Here is a 17,456-nt window from a genome sequence, read left to right on the forward strand (position 1 = left end):
TGTAAAATGTTCGAAAGTCGTAAACAGCCAACTGCCTTGTTGTAGTTTAATGCATTTGGGTACTTTACAGGTAAGATGTAAATCACGGACCATAAATACAGTTCTATCCTCTTTACTTGGGTCGGAAAGTGTTTTCAGGTACATCATATGCTTATAAAATCAGATTGGAAGCTCACCTCTATTTTATCTGTAAAGGTCACACAGTCCCAGAAGTTGTGAATCTCATTAATGCAAAAGCTTGAAAATGAACTCTTACATTCAGTACAGTGACATCCTCATCTAACACATTGGCAATCTATGTATCTAACCATACATTTATTATGTTTATAGACCCCTTTACTAAGCTCTTTACTCTGAGATTTCCCTTGCTTCCAATTCTCTGACATTAACACAGGGTTATTGGTAATGTGATGCAGTCTGACATTAGTGGGTATTTGTCAACATGATTGGATATAAAACTGAACTAACAGCCACAAAGAAACAGATCAAGGTAAAATTACAGATTTGTGCAGGGCCCACCTTCCATTTTACACCCCAAATTAAATAAATTATTACGGTAAAATCACCGATTTGTGCAGGGCCCACCTTCCATTTTATACCCAACAGTAAATAAATTAAGTTAAAATCACAGATTTCTGCAGGGCCCACCTTCAATTTTATACCCAACCATTAATAAAATGATTAAGGTAAAATCACAGATTTGTGTAGGGCCCACCTTCCATTTTAAACCCCACAGTAAATAAATTAAGGAAGTATTATTTTGAACTTATCTCAAAATAAGGGATTTACCACACAAAAAAACGTATTTACTAACAATGGGAAAAAACTGCAGAGTCTCTGGATTTCCTTAACGTACCTGGGTTGACACGGACTAATAGCCCAATCAGGGTACAGTGAGATTGTCAAAACACTTTGTGGGCCATAGGCGGAATACCCACCCAAAAAAAATAAAAAAATAAAATCAGTTTTTAAAATCCTGTTTATAAAGGGCATCTGCTTGCTGACTGATGATGATCTTTGGGAGTACAGAAAAAAAATCAAAAATTATTTGATGCTATTAAACTTCACGCAGACATTACGAGGGCAGGTAGAACAGTAAAAAGCAGAATAGAAGTGCTGGTTACTTTTACTAAGCTTAATAACTGATATATTTTCTCAAGAATAATAACCAGTGTAACAGGACTAATTCATAAAATATAAAGTTATTTCAACAGTAACTTATTTGGTACAGGTATGGCATCTGTTATCCGGAAACCCATTATCCAGAAAGTTCCAAATTACGGAAAGGCCATCTTCCATAGGGGCGAAGCGGCTAACGCTAGTGCAAATTCCCCAGTGTGAGTCATTTCGTTACTTTGCCGATTTACTAACGGGTGCAGGCGTAAATTCGCTAGCGAAGTGGACCTACTTCGCACCCTTACACCAGGCGAAGTTGAGCTATGGTGAAGGGATGTAACTACGCTAATTCACTAACTTGTGCATTTGATTGAACGTTACCTCTTGCGCCAGACTTGGGCTTGCTTCAAAAAAAGTTGAAATATTTTCTAAGTCTCAAAAAACACCAACGTCTTTTACTTTTTAAAGGGTGATAGGCTGAAAAAGATAAGTAATTTTTTTTGGAAGTACCCTCCTTTCCCCCTACATTTCCTAACATATGGCACCTAAACTATACAGTGCGCACATGTATAGGGCAAAATAACAACTCTATTCTACATAGTGTAATGTATTTGCTGCCTGGTGAAATGCGGCAAAGCCAACGCTGGCGCAACTTCGAAGGCAAGTAAATTTGCGCCATAGACTCCATTTTATTCAAATAATCCAATTTTTTTGAAATTATTTCCTTTTTCTCTGTAATAATAAAACAGTACCTTGTACATGATCCAAACTAAGATATAATTAATCCTTACTGGAAGCAAAACCAGCCTATTGGGTTTATTTAATGTTTACATGATTTTCTAGTAGACTTAAGGTATGAAGATCTAAATTATGAAAAGATCAGTTATCTGGAAAAACCCAGGTCCTGAGCATTCTGGATAACAGGTCCCAGACCTGTAATTAGTTTTGCAGCAATTGCAATGCAACACAAAAAGGAGGCTATCTTATTTCTGTAAAACCTCAAATTATATATGCATTATTTAGTTTATCAGACAATAATTGCCCAGAAGTACAAGTAGATAACAGTTGAGTACTTTTAATACACAAAAAGGTAATTAGTAGGGTTCACTTTTTACTAAATGCAGCATGTCAGAATTGATTAATGGGGTTTTACCTTGCTCCGTCCCTTAGCTAGTGATTCTGATAAAGAACATACAAGACAGGCCGAAAGCGTTAATCAGTGTAGCAGCAGTCAATGTTAGGGTAAGATCCAGAATAAAAGTATTAAAGCATTACATTCTCAATTCCTTTCTGTCTATGGACATTCCCTGAAATAGGGACCAGGCATCCAGTTAATTGGGGGGTGCAATCACAAGATCAAATGTCTTTCAATTTTCAATGTTATGTACACAATTTGCTGTCAGGACGATAATAACCCACACCTTTTTTTTTTTTTTAGCATTCGTACACTGGGTTCCTGCCCTTACAGTCGCTGCCTCAGCACTTACTTATACTTACAGTCTGCCTTGTACATTTTCTGTATGATAGACAAAGACATTGGATGGAGCAAGGTTAAACAGCATTAAGCAGCATGCTGTTTTGGCTTGTAGACTATCAAGCTGCTCTTAGAAAATACTTTAAAAGTGCTATTTGCACTGCATCATATATAGCTTTATTGGGCTCCATATAGTTATATGATAGGTGTATCATTTTTTTTATAGCAAACTTGTTAACATTTAATTATCAAAGTTCAGAAGTAGATCTGAGCAGGTTGGCATTTTTGTTTTCGATGTTGTACATAGTTTTATTGCTACTTTTTCCTGTAGCTTAGTCCAGTTGGCAATGTAAAATTGTTCCAGCAAAATAAGAAGAGTTAACAAACAGTCTTATTTTTGGAAGTTTCTGGTCCCCTATGTTTTTAAAGGAGACATATAGGATAAATGAAAAAAAAAAACCTAATTTTGTAGGCAATTGTAAGTAATATATGGTGTTGCTTTTACATGGTGTTAAAAATTCATATCTTTAAAAATAGCCCCTTTGTTGGAGCTCCCTATCGATGTTCTCTGGTCCCTGACTGTGTTTCAAATGAGGGGTGGGCGTGTCCTAATGATCCCTGCCAGAAGCACAGTAGGAGGGGGACAGCCAATCACAGCCCTGCAGTCACACAAGCACAGACAGGCTTCAGTTCCCGATCAGGTCCTGCTAGCTACTGATTGGTTCCTGCCCTACGGTGCAGTGAGCTGAGAGCCGCCGGCTCCCCTGCACATCCTGAGAGTTCAGGGAGCAGGAAGTGGAAGAGAAGGGAGGGATTATTAGGGTTTTTGTAGAAATATTCAATAACCCAGGCTGAAACACTACTTTTTTTTTAAGCACAATTATTCTATATCTAAATGAGTATAATGCACTGGTACATTCTTATTTTTTTTTATACAAAATTTCTCCTTTAAATTCAATGTGGATACTGTAAATGAGAGGTATGATAAAGTGTGCTTTGTGTGCATAAAACGCATTAGGCATACAGTAGCTAATAGTTGCCAGTTACTTGCTATGCTGACTAAGCAATAAACCCATGCAAATGTGCGTGCAGAGCTCATCTTTTGGAGAGCACACCATATTCATAATGTGTGAAGCCTTGGGGAATAAAATATAAATCTTTTTATGAAGCATTACAAATTAACGTTTAATATTAAATTTGAACCTGCATTATGGTCTTTTGTTTAAAATTGAACAGTCTTTCTAAATTTGTAAGATTCCCTTAATTCCAATAGTTTTATGACGTTTTAAAAGTTTAAATTCTCTTTTGACATATAACTTTAGGTCTGGGCCCCTTTATCCCAAAGCTAAATATATATACTGGAAGGGGGGGGGGGCAAAATGTTATGTATTTTGATTACCTGAAACCCCAGGCTGATGCTCCTATTAGCTGAAAACTGCACCAGCTCGAATATTTCTGTAGAAGCACCATGTAGCAATCTAAGGCATTTAAAATGCATTTTACTTAAAAGGAAATAATTAAACACATTTCATTTGCTACTTTAAATTTGATAAAGGAATGATTGCCCAAAGGCAACGGCCAAAGGCTAGGCAATAAAAAAGATTAGGGAAAACATTGGTGCATTATAAATTTAGACATAGTATTCACAATATCTAGGACATATAATACCTTGCCACAAATTCACCCCTAATTTTGTTTAATTTGCACATTGGTGTTTATGTATATATGGGTGGGTTTCTTTTCAGTTTAAAATGAAACCTCCCACTCCCACACCTTGTATCTCATTCATGGTCGTTATGTGTGTAACTCTGTATGTTCTAAGTATGTAATTCGTGTGATTTCTTTGTATAAACACATTTATTTCGCAAAACATTGGTGCTCTAAAAATATGTATTACTATAATAATAATAATAATAATAATAATAATAATAATAATAATAATAATAATAGACTAGAGCAGATAATGGCACATTGTTGTATGCATATATCATTTTTGGGCAGGATACCCTTATGGAACAGACTCATTGGGTTCCTTTAAGCTGTGCACCCCTCACTCCTCAGGCACACGGCATCATAGCAGGGCACCAAGGGAGGCACCAGTGCGAAGCCTAGGTGGTTTAAGTGCCCTTGTCAAACAAGACACAGGGTGCCCCTCAGGGTCATAACTACTGTATATCAAGAGTCAAGTCAAGATGAGTCACTTCATCCATATACGTTTGTACAGTACACAGTGAAACAAAACAACGTTCCTCTAGGACCATGGTGCTACACACAACATATATGTACCGGACAACAGACAAAAAGTGCAAAAATATGCAACTCCTGCAAGACAGGACAGTGCAGGGACAGGACAAGACAGTGCACACTCAGCAGATGTAATATGTTAAGTAAATAATGCTTAACGTCAGACATGATGGATGTATCATTATGATCACATATATATATATATATATATATATATATATATATATATATATATATATATATATATATATATATATATATATATATATATATATATAGCCTTTTTAATAAATGTGCTTTTCCTTTCATTTCTCTGGTATTTGCATATTTCTCCTTTTCCGATTTACTTTCTTGTCTTTTTCCTTAGCTTGTCATTTTTTTTTCTGCCATGTTTTTGTCCTCATTGTCTGTTAAAGGGGTAGTTCACATTTAGTTTGTTATAGAACGGCCCATTCTAACTAAAATTTCCGTTGGTTTTCATTATATATATAGTTTTGTTTTTTTAATTATTTGCCCTTTTCTTCTGACTTTTTCCAGCTTTCCAATGTGGGTCACTGACCCCATTTAAAAACAAATGCTCTGTAAGACTACAAATGTTATTGTTACTTTTTATTACTCATCTTTCTATTCAGGCCCTGTCCGATTCATATTCCAGTGTCTTATTCAAATCAATGCATGGTTGCTAGAGTAATTTGGACCCTGGCTACCAGATTGCTGAAATCACAAACTGAAGAGCTGCTGAATGAAAAGCTAAATAATCACAAATAATAAAACAAAAAAGAAGACCAATTAGAATATAGAAATATAATAACTCTCTACAATCATGCTAAAAGTTTACTTGAAGGTGAACAACCCCTTTAACCTTACTATTGTACCATATTCTAAGAGCTGGCCAAAAGTGAAAGGCACACAAGACAAGTTGTCATTCACAACCCCAGCCCCACTCATCACCACTAACCCCCACCCCTGAGGTGTAGGGCTGTTGTCACAGAGGACGGGAGTTTATGTGCAAATCAGAGGCAAATACCTTTCAATAAGAAGTTGCAATTATGGGGAAATAACTGTATTGTGGGGGGAAAAACACACACACAAAGCATTTTGCACAATGCACAATGTGCTCATTTTGGTCCAAAAATTATCTTCTTGGAAGACCTTACACATGGATCAAGCTCTGGCATATTAGACCAGCCCTCCATAAATACAGGTAGATGTTTCTGCAAATTGTAGGTGGCCAAACAGAACTGAGTGTGGGGGGAGTGCTGGCCTTCACCGTTTGTGATCAACTGTTTATTACATAAAGGCACCAAAATTAGGATGCACAATATTAGCCAAACTGATTGATACAAATGCACAAAATATAATAGAATCGGGTTGGATATCGATTGTCCTGTAAAAAAAAAAAAAAAAAAAGAAGATAAAACTAAACTGCACCTAATTATGAACACTGCACTGTGTGAAATTATTAGCAATATACTGTATATTATATACGAAATAGATTTGATTCCAGGAACGAGATCTATTATGAGATCTCTAATCCAGGGATATCTGAATACTTATTCCCAAAGAATATTCCATCAATCTCTATGATAAACCTGACTTTTATTCAGTGTTAACTGTTCAGGTGTTTAAATGATTTCAGCAGATTTGAAGCATTCAGATTAGAGCAATCAAGAAAACCCTAGCTCCCAAGCATTGCAGGTAGATCTCATAATTGTATAATTCTGAATAGGACAGTAGGAACTTGCACAGATATATATTTATCAAATATAAATGTGAATTATTACAGCAGTAAGAGAAATATTTACAAGAAATTTTTCACAAGGCCCCAAAAAAGCACTTTTAAATTCCAGGAAACAGTGCTCGACTGTTTAATATATTTATTTTTCCCTAAGCAAAGCCCTCAGTGAACTATTAATTCTACGCAACATTCAGTAATACTGCCAGGGTAAGGACAATGGTTTTAAAGTGCGTTGAATAACGATGCTGGTGTTTATAACAAATAGAGATGTACATCATCTGTCATGAATAATGAGTAATTTATAATCATTTGAATGCTTTCGATTATCAGCCTTTACCATTAGACTACGATATGAGAACACATTTAGAGAAAACACATAGCATTCAATGATGCATTTCAGATAACAGCGGCAATTATAGCAGCCTTTAAAGCCCAATTCATTTGCAAATGCAGCAGAGGGCAACAATATTTTGTAGTGAGCTATAACTATCCGATAGTCTTTGCATAACCACAATCCATATTTAATAGGTCATTTGAGAAAGGTCAGTTTCAACCATACTACTCTCGAACTTAATACATCATCTTTCAGACCACATGAAATGACTACAAGATAAAATGGAACCTGTAATAAAACTGTCATTTTATCTGTCTATACTATACCTACACAAATTAAACCAGAAAGTAGGGATGCACCAAATCCACTATATGGCATTCGGCAGAATCCGCGAATCCTTTGTGAAAGATTCAACCGATTACCGAACCAAATCCAAATTTGCATATGCAAATTAGGGGCAGGGAAGGAAAAAGTGTCCTTGTTTTGTGACAAAAGTCACATGATTTCCCTTCCTGGCGCTAATTTACATATGCAAAGTAGGATTCGGATTCAGTTGTGCCAGGCACAAGGATTCAGCCAAATCCGACTGAACAAGGCAGAATCAAATCTTGGATTCGGTGCATCACTACCAGAAAGTAGCCAAGATAAATATGTATAAAATTCTCTGTCAGCAGTTTCAGATGACAAAGTGCCCTAACTGGTTTTCTGGCCAACAAAAATTAAACACACTTTATTAAATGACAGGTTGCACGCCTATGTTCAGACGCTTCTCTGCTAGAGCAGAATATGCCTTGTGTACCTTAAACTTAAAGGGTCAGTAATACCAAAAGAAAATATTAAAGGTTTGTGTAGCTGTTTCAATATGTTGTATGGTTACCCCACACAGGTATCATTTGTGCTTTAATTTAGAGAAGGGAAATAGTATGAAAAAAGGAATGAGTATGAATTCACTTAAAAATACTGACATATATATATATATATATATATATATATATATATATATATATATATATATATATATATATATATATATGTGTGTAAGTTTTATGTAGTTTACATGTAGTTTTATGTAGTTTTCTAAGGAAATAAAACCTAAACTCAACGCATTAGCTGCACCATCTTGATAGTATTCCATGTAAGAACATACAGGTATTCTTCAAGATGTTACTCACCAGCTCCGCAAAGTCCAGATGGCCGGCGTCCAGTGTGCATCCAATCTCTTTTCATCCTTTGGACCAATCTCAGTGCAGTCATTGACACCTCATGGTTTTTATCACCAAACTCCAGCAAGTGCGCAAAGCGAGGAATGTATAAGCATGGGTCTAAATAAAAGAGACATATTTGTGATGAAGAAAAATTTCACCTGGAGAGCTGCAGTCTGCAATTAAGCAAGCCAACCAAACATCAGCATAAAATATTTTATATATTGGAATAAAATGCCTGCACTCTTTCTTGATTCCAAAATGGAGGTGGAAAATGGAGTCAAAATCAGCATGCAATAATAAAAACTGGACCAGCACTCATGTGGTCAAAATAAAAAATCAAATCCAAATACATTTTAGTAGTGGTGAATTTTTCTCCAAAGTTTGCCGCAAAAATCACACCCATAGACTACAATTGCTGAAAAAATTTGTTGATCGTCAAAAAAAAATGTCACCCATAAACTTCAATGCATTTCAGCAAAACGGGTCAGATTCTAGCAACACCGCATTTTATCACACACACACACACACACACACACTAAGTAAGATCCTCATTCTCAGGTCTTAAGGAATAAAGTTTCGGCCTCCTCCGAGGCCTTTCTCAGGCCCTACTGGACCCTTTATCTAGCCTCTATAAAGGCTTGATAAAGGTTCCAGTAGGGCCCGAATGGTTCCAGTAGGGCCCGAAACTGTTTGTTCATATATGGGCTAAATAAATCACTATGGATTTTGCATCAACTTAAGTGTGCTACTGGATTTCTTTCTTTAAATTATCAGTGTGTAGGAACAAAGTGGGAAGCACAGAATGTGAAGTAAAGTTAAAGTGGTCCAATTCAAGTGCCAAATTCGCTAAAGCTTTTTAGCTTACATACATATCTACATATACACACAAACAGGAGTTTCATGATTCGGCCGAGTGTTTTTATACAGGTCATGGAACTCCGAGGTAACTTATAATATCCTCATATTTTACAACTGGGGGTACTTTATTAATTATAATACACAAATTTTAGTGAGTCATGTGACAGAAATTACATCACTACTCACCGTTTAGAACTGATGACATCACTACTCACCGTTTATAAGGATATAATTTACAAGATATTCATGGCTTTTGTGTAATATATATATTATTATATGTAATATTATATATATATATATATATATATATATATATATATATAGATAGATGCACACTGGGTACGTTTTAAAGTTTTAAAAAATACTAAATTAAAAATGGGTCGACTTTTCGGTATGTTCCTAAGTACTTTCTCAAGACCATGAGTCTTGAGAAAGGTCTTAGGAACAGACCGAAACAGTGGGGCCCACTACTGTATTTTTTATCAACACATTAATCGCTGGTTATTGATTATACATATGGTGACTTTGTAACTACACCGATACTATTCTAGGATGGGTTCTGAATACACGAGAGGGCAGGGGTGCTTCGCCAATGAGGCGAGTTGAGGCTGTCGCCTCAGGCGGCAGCGCCCCACTAGGTACCAGGGGCAGCAAAAATGCTGCTCCTGGTACTTTAAGAGCAAATTTCTGGGGGAGGGGGGGCAGCGGAAACTGCTGCTGCCTCAGGCAGCGGAGGGCCCAGGACCTCCCCTGCGAGAGGGCCCATAATAGGGGTTATGTATGTTGGTGGCATTTTATCTTTACTCCTAATTCTAAGGGGTTACACTTTTTTTGGGGGGTTATTTGTCAGTGGTGGAAAAGAGAGGTTGTGGGGTTGGAGAATCCATAGCAACAGCGGTTTCCCGTCTCCTGCCAAGTCAGTGATTATAACATACAACACAGCAGAACAGTGGGATGTTTGGTAGGTCGTATACTTATATAATTTAGGGAAACCAGAACTTGGTCACCTGGGGTTAGTTTGCATTCATAGATAGGCCGTTCATGGCTGGGCTATAGCCTAATGGGATTAATTATAGAACCAAGAGTTAATATACCAATATAAGTAAAGTTTTATAGTTCAACTAAAGTAGAGGAGCCCATTGTGTTTGTCTCAACGATTTTCACAGGAGCAATTTAACTAATCGTTTCCCTGAGTGCAAGTTTAAGGTGAATAGAAAAAATTTAGATTGAACTGGTAAAATTTATGAACAGTTTTGTGAAGCACCAGGATAGTTTTAACAACATTATTGCTTTTTGTTATTTGTATTTAATCTTGTCTGTGTAATAAATCGGATGTGTATGTACTGATATTTTGTATACAAATTGACCGGATGTAATCATAGTCGAATATTTAATCGATGTTTAACTACAACACTAAGCATGTGATATTGTTACAGCTGGTGGTTTTCCCGCCAGCGAGTGTTTAAAAGACATGGTTTAAATTGTATTTGGCACTTTGAGAAAGGCTAAGGAGTCAGCCGAAACATCAGTCTGTTGCTAAATAAATGAAGTTTATTTTTTAAGACCTGTGAAGTGCTGATCTTCTTTGCAAGTGTTTTGAGAGGTTTTTGATCGTGCGCCCAGGCAACGGCATATATATATATATATATACACACACACACACAACTCACCAGCTGAACAATTCATGTAAGAAAATGTGAACACATTAAAGTGCTCCCTCAGACTTTCACATCTGGAATTGTATACATAGAACATCACATTGTGCGGTGAACCACATAGGTGAATGAATATTTGCAATAAATGAAACCCGACACTCAACAAGACTATAAATACATCATCAATGTACCTTTTATAGCATACCGGATGTTTTGTGACGTCACCATCCCCAGCAACTGTTGACAGAACTGTTATTTAAAACCAGTGTAATGAAATGTCAAACTTAAGTTCATCAATGCTGGTATGAATTGTTTTAGAATAAAGTATTGTCACTAATTTGGTATTTGGGATGTTTTTGTGCTAGAAATGCCATATAAGACTTGTGAATCCACTACTTTTCCACCCAAGACTGAATTTAATAAGAGAACCCCAGGTAATCAATGGTATACTGCATAGTCATCCAGCTGAGACAGGATTACCACACGACAGTCTTAATAACAGAGCTACAAGCCAAAATCAAAATAAGCATATATATTTAAAAAATATACAATTTGATATGTTGTCTTTGTATGATTTGCAATAAACTAAAAGGGTTAAATGATTTGCAAATCGCCCATTCTCTTTTTATTTACATTTTACACAGTGTCCCAACTTTTTTGGAAACAGGGTTGTAATATATTTAGATTTATGTTTCAGATCCCAACCCAACCCAGTACATTACTCAGCAAAACTAACCAAGAACAAAGGGCAGCCGTCCCAAATTGCATCAGACAAAATGTATCCTGTGCAAATGTACAGATTGACTGATAAAATGCTATTGTGTAGTTACGTTTTTTCTTCCCTTCACGACCTTTGGGAAAGGCAATAAAGAACCAGCCTTAAACAAACAATGCGCGTTTACTGCATACTGTAAACCTACAACTGAGAATAAGTGAAGCCATGTCTCAAGAATCAACAACTATGGTGCTACAAGCAGGTTTTTCCCACTGCGTGCAATTAGAGGACCACCACTATGAAAATAAAACATTATACAGGACATCCTGGGTTACGTATGAGATAGGGTCTGTAGGTTTGTTCTTAAGCTGAATTTGTATGCAAGTTGAAAAACATACATTTACTTATTAAATGCAACAAGACAGATGTTTGTCTTAACATTTATTTTTACCTTTCTGTGCTTTGCAGAAGACAAAACATGCCAGAGGGGATTGGGGCAGGTGAATTATTAAAGCTGAATCCTAATAAAGGTCAAGCAAACCATAGTATGTTACTGTAATAGCCTCTGTATGTCAGTATGAGTTGTGTGTAAGTAGAGTGTATATAACCCGAGGACTCCCTGTATATTGGAACCCATAAAACGTGTGTGGCATAGAACATATACATCTGAATTTTTGCTAAAATTAAATCTATTTTTCTGTTTATATGCATCATTGGAGACATTCCCATGGGAAAAATTCAGATCTTTATGTGGTGTTTTGACTGCAAGAGTGCTCTAACCCTGGCAACTAAAATGACCTTAATCACCAGTCATCATTTACCACTAAAACAACACAGGGCATTCTCTTCTTATGGCACACATTGACAGAGAGAGGTAGGCACATTCAACTACGTCAAAGCATAAACAGTGCCTGTATGTCATCGCCAATGATCAATATGCCATTAGCCTTAACAGACACAAACTGGCATGATTGATTTGCCATTTAAAAGACTGTAAAATATGAGGATATAGCAAATTACATTTATAGGGCATTCCTTCTCTGAATATAGCATATTGACATAGATAAATGTGATTGGGAGTGGTCATATTACTGACATTAACAGAGCAGGCTTTCTAGATTGCATTGTTCTAATGAGATCTATGGGGAAACAAGATGGTAGCTACCACTCCTATGGTATAGGGCTTTATAGAAACCTAGCACTTTCTGCAAGAATTCAGTCAAATTATAAAGTTTGCCCCATGCATTTATATTAGCTATCTGATCCTCATGTTCCTAGTAGTCTGGGAACATCAAATAACAATTACAAAAGCAGACATAGCGAAAAACCATCAACATAACCTATAGGTAGCTTTATGGGACAAGCTTTAATAATTCACCTGCCCCAATCCCCTCTGGCGTGTGTTGTCTTCTGCAGATTTATTATAGGTCAAATTGAAAATTTGAATTTGAATTTTTATGGTCAAAACTCTCAAGTTGTTCTTGTGAATTATCCTAACTCGATTTGTGTTTTAATCCAAATTTCAAGATTTATCATACTCTGGCCCTTTAAGAACATGATTCGACTATTCACCACCTAAAACCTGCCGAGTTCATGTATAAGTCAATGGGAGAGGTCCAGGGACCAATTTGGACATCTTAGTAGCCTTCCTGACTTTCGAGTTTTTTTCAGTGAAAAAACTCTAATCTAGTTTAGTCAAATTCAATTCGAGTTTTCGAGTCTGTAAAATTTGTCCAAGTTTAAGATATTCTATTTTTTTAAATAAATAACCCCCCCCAGTCAAATTTGTAGTATATTCAAATTTAATAGAGTTTTAAAGGGGACCCGTCACCCAAAAAAATTATTCAAAATCCTATTTTATCACATTAGTCAAGCAAAATGAACTTTAATTACACTATATAAATTATTTGATCTTGTTTCCTTCAGTCTGGGAATTCAAAATGATAGCAAGCAGGCAGCAGCCATTTTGTGGACACTGTTTTTAAGGAAAGCCTTGTATCATCTCAGAATCTTGTTTGTGCACCAGAATGGGGGACCCAATGTCCATTCCCATGCCCTGGCTACACAATTAAATCGTAAAAAGAACAGGGGAATGTGTGGAGAGCAGTGACATCTAGAAAGTGCTGAATGGAAAGTGAAAGTAATTGCCTGCCCCGCCTCTATGCCCATGGCATAGAGGAGGGGCAGAAAATATTTGATTGACATCTGAGATTTTTAAATGAGCTTACAGCAGCTATGAATGCTTTAATAAAAAATAGAAATTGGATTTCATGTTTAATATGAAAAGGACTTTTATTATACAGATTTTTTGTGTCTGGGTGACAGGTCCACTTTAAATGTATGCAAAATTCAACCTTTAATAAATGGGCATCTATAATGTACATTCATATTCTGAAGAGTAGTTTTTTTAGGGTCAGTATCATGTTTAAGGAGATAAAGCTTTCCTTATAGATGATGCAGATTTACAAATTGTTCTAAAATATGAATTTGCATATGAAGGATTGAATTTTGTTTTGTTCAGTCAAATCTGTTGGGAATTCTATCTGTTTCATTCCAAAACTATGGATTTGGTGTATCGTTAAAATGCAAATATGCAGAAAGAGAAATGTTCTGTGCAAAACTGCCCAAAGGGCAATGGCAGATGAGGAAATTCAAGGCATTTTGTCCCCTTTGCGATTTCCAGCTCAGTGCATGGGCTCCAAAACCATTGGAATCACCCTTCATTCATTTTACTGCCAACTGTTTGAGCATATGAAACTGCCATTCCAATGAATGCAGGGAGATTCTAGTTGCTGTCATCGACCCAATGAGCTGGAAATTGCTCAGGTTCCAAAAATCCCTCTAAGGCCTGTGTCCCACGTACATCAATGTGCACACATACCTGAGATCTCGTTAGAAGGATAACAAAAAGACGCAATGTGTAAACAAGAGCACATGAACTAAGTACACAGACATCAAGTAGAAACGCTACGGCTTTGGGCAAACTGCCAGATTCAATGAAAACAAAACAGCATGTCACTAGGAATTATAGGAAAACTGCACAGTTTTTTTTTTTTTACAAACATGCATGGTCAATTTATATTTAGGTTAGCAGAGGATAATTTAATGAAGTGGAGGCCAGTCATTCACTAGTCACACTGGCTTCCGCCCCTTGAACAGTCACGAAATAATGCAGAACAACATGCACCATGTAAAAAGTCACAAGAATGTGAACAAGCAGCATATGCTTATCAATTAAGTCAAGCGGGCTGTGCAATAAAAGAGTCAGTATACTAAAAATAGTAAAGTTAAATCTTACCCTAAGAAAATATTAAATACAAAACTATGAAATAAAAAATTGAATGACCATGAAGAGATAATCCCAGCTATAGTGAACTCTCCTATTTTGATAGACGGATTGGATACACATGGATTGATAGTTATTCAAATCAGTTGGAAAGCGTATAATTGTGTAGCCTCCAACTGGTCTGAATGGCCATCTTTTTTACCAAAAAGGTTTCTTGTTGTTTTAAATGTGGCCTTGGAATTGAATAATAAAAGCTACATCACTAAAAAGAATGAAACAACATACAGTAGTATTAGGTACACCATACTGAAACCTCAAGGATAATCCATACGAGAGAAGAAAACACACTGATATTAATCAATAAACCCACCTATAATAATCAGAAGTGATATCCATGGGGTTAAAAGTATTTGTCGGCACTGCATGTAAGGGAAATTACAAGCGCCCTATGGCAATATTCTAGGACCTGCCATTATCATGCACAAGATGTTTCCACTCGGGGGAAGATATTGCAGCATGCCAAAATGTAATTCCGCCACATCGGAACCAGGGGAATAAACGGGAGGTGGGGGGGAGAATGGGGGACATTGTCTCCTTAGACCAGATACCGATGATAAGCACCATGCCTATTCCTGCTCCTGTATCAGATTTCTTTCACCCTTGCATATAATGTATATATAATGTAGTTAACTTTAAGTATGTTATAGGATGGCCTATTTCCAAAAACTTTGCAACTGGTACTCATTATTTCTCTCTTTCTTTATAGTTTTTTTTTTTTGCCTTCCTCTTCTGCCGCTTTCCAGCTTTCAACTGGGAGTCACCAACCCCAGCAGCCAAAAAACGATTGTTCTGTGTGGCTAGAATTTTATTTTAGTAGTTTTAAATTGTTTTAGAATATCATTGTCTACATCATACTTAGAGGCAAATTTATCTAAGGTTGAATTTCGAATTCATGCGAGTTTTTAAAAACTCCCCTAAACTACCATAAATTGGAAATTCAACCAATCCTAGTTTTTTAAATTCGAACTACAATTGTTCTCCAAAAGCCTTCCTTGTGCTTGCAATAGACACAGTACTACTAACACAACATGGAGGGATATTTGCAACAGTACTTGCTGGGGGGCAATATTTGCTCCCTATATGTGGTGCACTTCAAATGATCAAAAGAAGTTATCCATAACACTCCAAATTACAGGAAGGTCATTCTCTTATAGATTCCATTTTAACTAAATACAGTAATTCTATTTTTATTAAATGATTTCCTTATTCTCTGTAATAATAAAACAGTACCTCCCACTTGTTCCTAACTAAGCTGCGTGAATCCATATTGGTGGCAAAACAATTCTTTGAGGGAATGTAAAAAAATCTTTAAGATCCCATGGACCAAATACAGCAGCTACATTTCCTGAAAGGTTGCAGGTTTATTTTGTCAGGCACTGATTGGCAGATGCAAAGGAAATTATATCTAGGCACTTCCCTGCTCTCTATTGTACATACAGGATGGGAACAATTTTCAGAGGTTTTTAAGATTGGGCCCCCTTAACGTGTAATTTCTCAGACAAAATTCAGTTCATGGCAGTTCTGTGTAACTGTTGTCTTTTTATTGAATACTTTTTTGTGCAGCAATCTCCACTCCAAAACATTTTTGTACAATGAAAGAAAATATAATCATAAGCAACCAGTGGTGTACCTCACAAAAAGAAATCTTCAGAGGGGTCCAGTGTTGTTATATTTGTACCTCTATGACCTCGTACGTAAGGCAAAACCACGAAATAGTGCAAGTTCAAATACAATGAGGCAGTTTATTGTGTCCAAAATATAAGACAATAGGTTTTGCCTGGGGAAGCGGTCGGAGTGTCACCTGGGTGGTACCCGAATGCTTTCCCAAGATACTTCCACATAACATAAGTTTATATACCCACTTTGATGTCATAGATGGGGGTGATAACAAATGGGGGTATGCCAATACCATACATAGTCTTGACTCCTCCTTGTACAATTAATGTCTAGATGATTTGCTTAGTCTTACAAGTATTTCAGACAATATTGCAACATATTGTTCTTAGTTCCAACAGTCCGCAGTCTCGGAATCAGCTATTAGCTAAACATAGCCATTGTGGTATTTCCAGTAAATTTGAGCAACACTTATGCAAAAAGGGGCCCCACGAGACAGTCTGACATTATGCTGGCACTCTGGATTTTAAGTAACAGAGTGGTGATCATTTATTTGTATGGCCTAGTATAAGTTATATGAGTGACCATTGTCCACAGTAGACCATTAACCCTTATAGTCCATCCTGCCTTGGGCCCTATAGCGTTATGGCGTCATAGAGGGCGGGGGTGACAACTATCAACCCTCTGACACTAGCCATTCGTCCGTCTTAGGAATTAGACCGTTCCAGATATAATTTTTCATAACACCAGCACACAGGCAACCCCAACTCCCCCCTTGTGGGTGCCTGCCCGCTGGAGTGGGAACGCATATTTCCCTTTTAGAAAGTGCCTGTGAGTGATGATGTCTGCTTCCACTATAGTTATGCCACTGTAAGCATCATACATTTTTACTGGTTTCAAAGTTATTTGCAAGCTTAATCACTGCAGTGATCGCTTATCCTAGGTTTCTCTGTTCTAAATCTTGAAAATCTTGTAACAGAGTAGAAGAGGTCAGTGTTTCTGCTATATTGCTTGGAGAGTCCAAAGTATATGGAATAAAAGGGGACATAAATACAAATTTCAATAGCAATTATTTACAAATATACATATACTTCTGGGATTAGGTTAAAAAAATATCCATTAAGTTTAACCCCTCCAGTAGCCTTATGTAGGCACAG

At 36.6% G+C, this 17,456-nt stretch overlaps 1 protein-coding gene across 1 annotated transcript in view; it reads right to left on the reverse strand.

Annotated features, from left to right (window-relative positions):
- brf1.L (BRF1, RNA polymerase III transcription initiation factor 90 kDa subunit L homeolog) overlaps nt 1–17,456 on the reverse strand; it is a 170,846-nt gene that overhangs the window by 80,115 nt on the left and 73,275 nt on the right. Inside the window, 1 exon segment of the mRNA NM_001094594.1 lies at nt 8,079–8,228. Within this exon segment, the coding sequence (NP_001088063.1) occupies nt 8,079–8,228 (150 nt within the window).

The sequence above is a fragment of the Xenopus laevis genome, chromosome 8L, assembly GCF_017654675.1.
Source record: "Xenopus laevis strain J_2021 chromosome 8L, Xenopus_laevis_v10.1, whole genome shotgun sequence".
NCBI classification, from domain to species: domain Eukaryota; kingdom Metazoa; phylum Chordata; class Amphibia; order Anura; family Pipidae; genus Xenopus; species Xenopus laevis.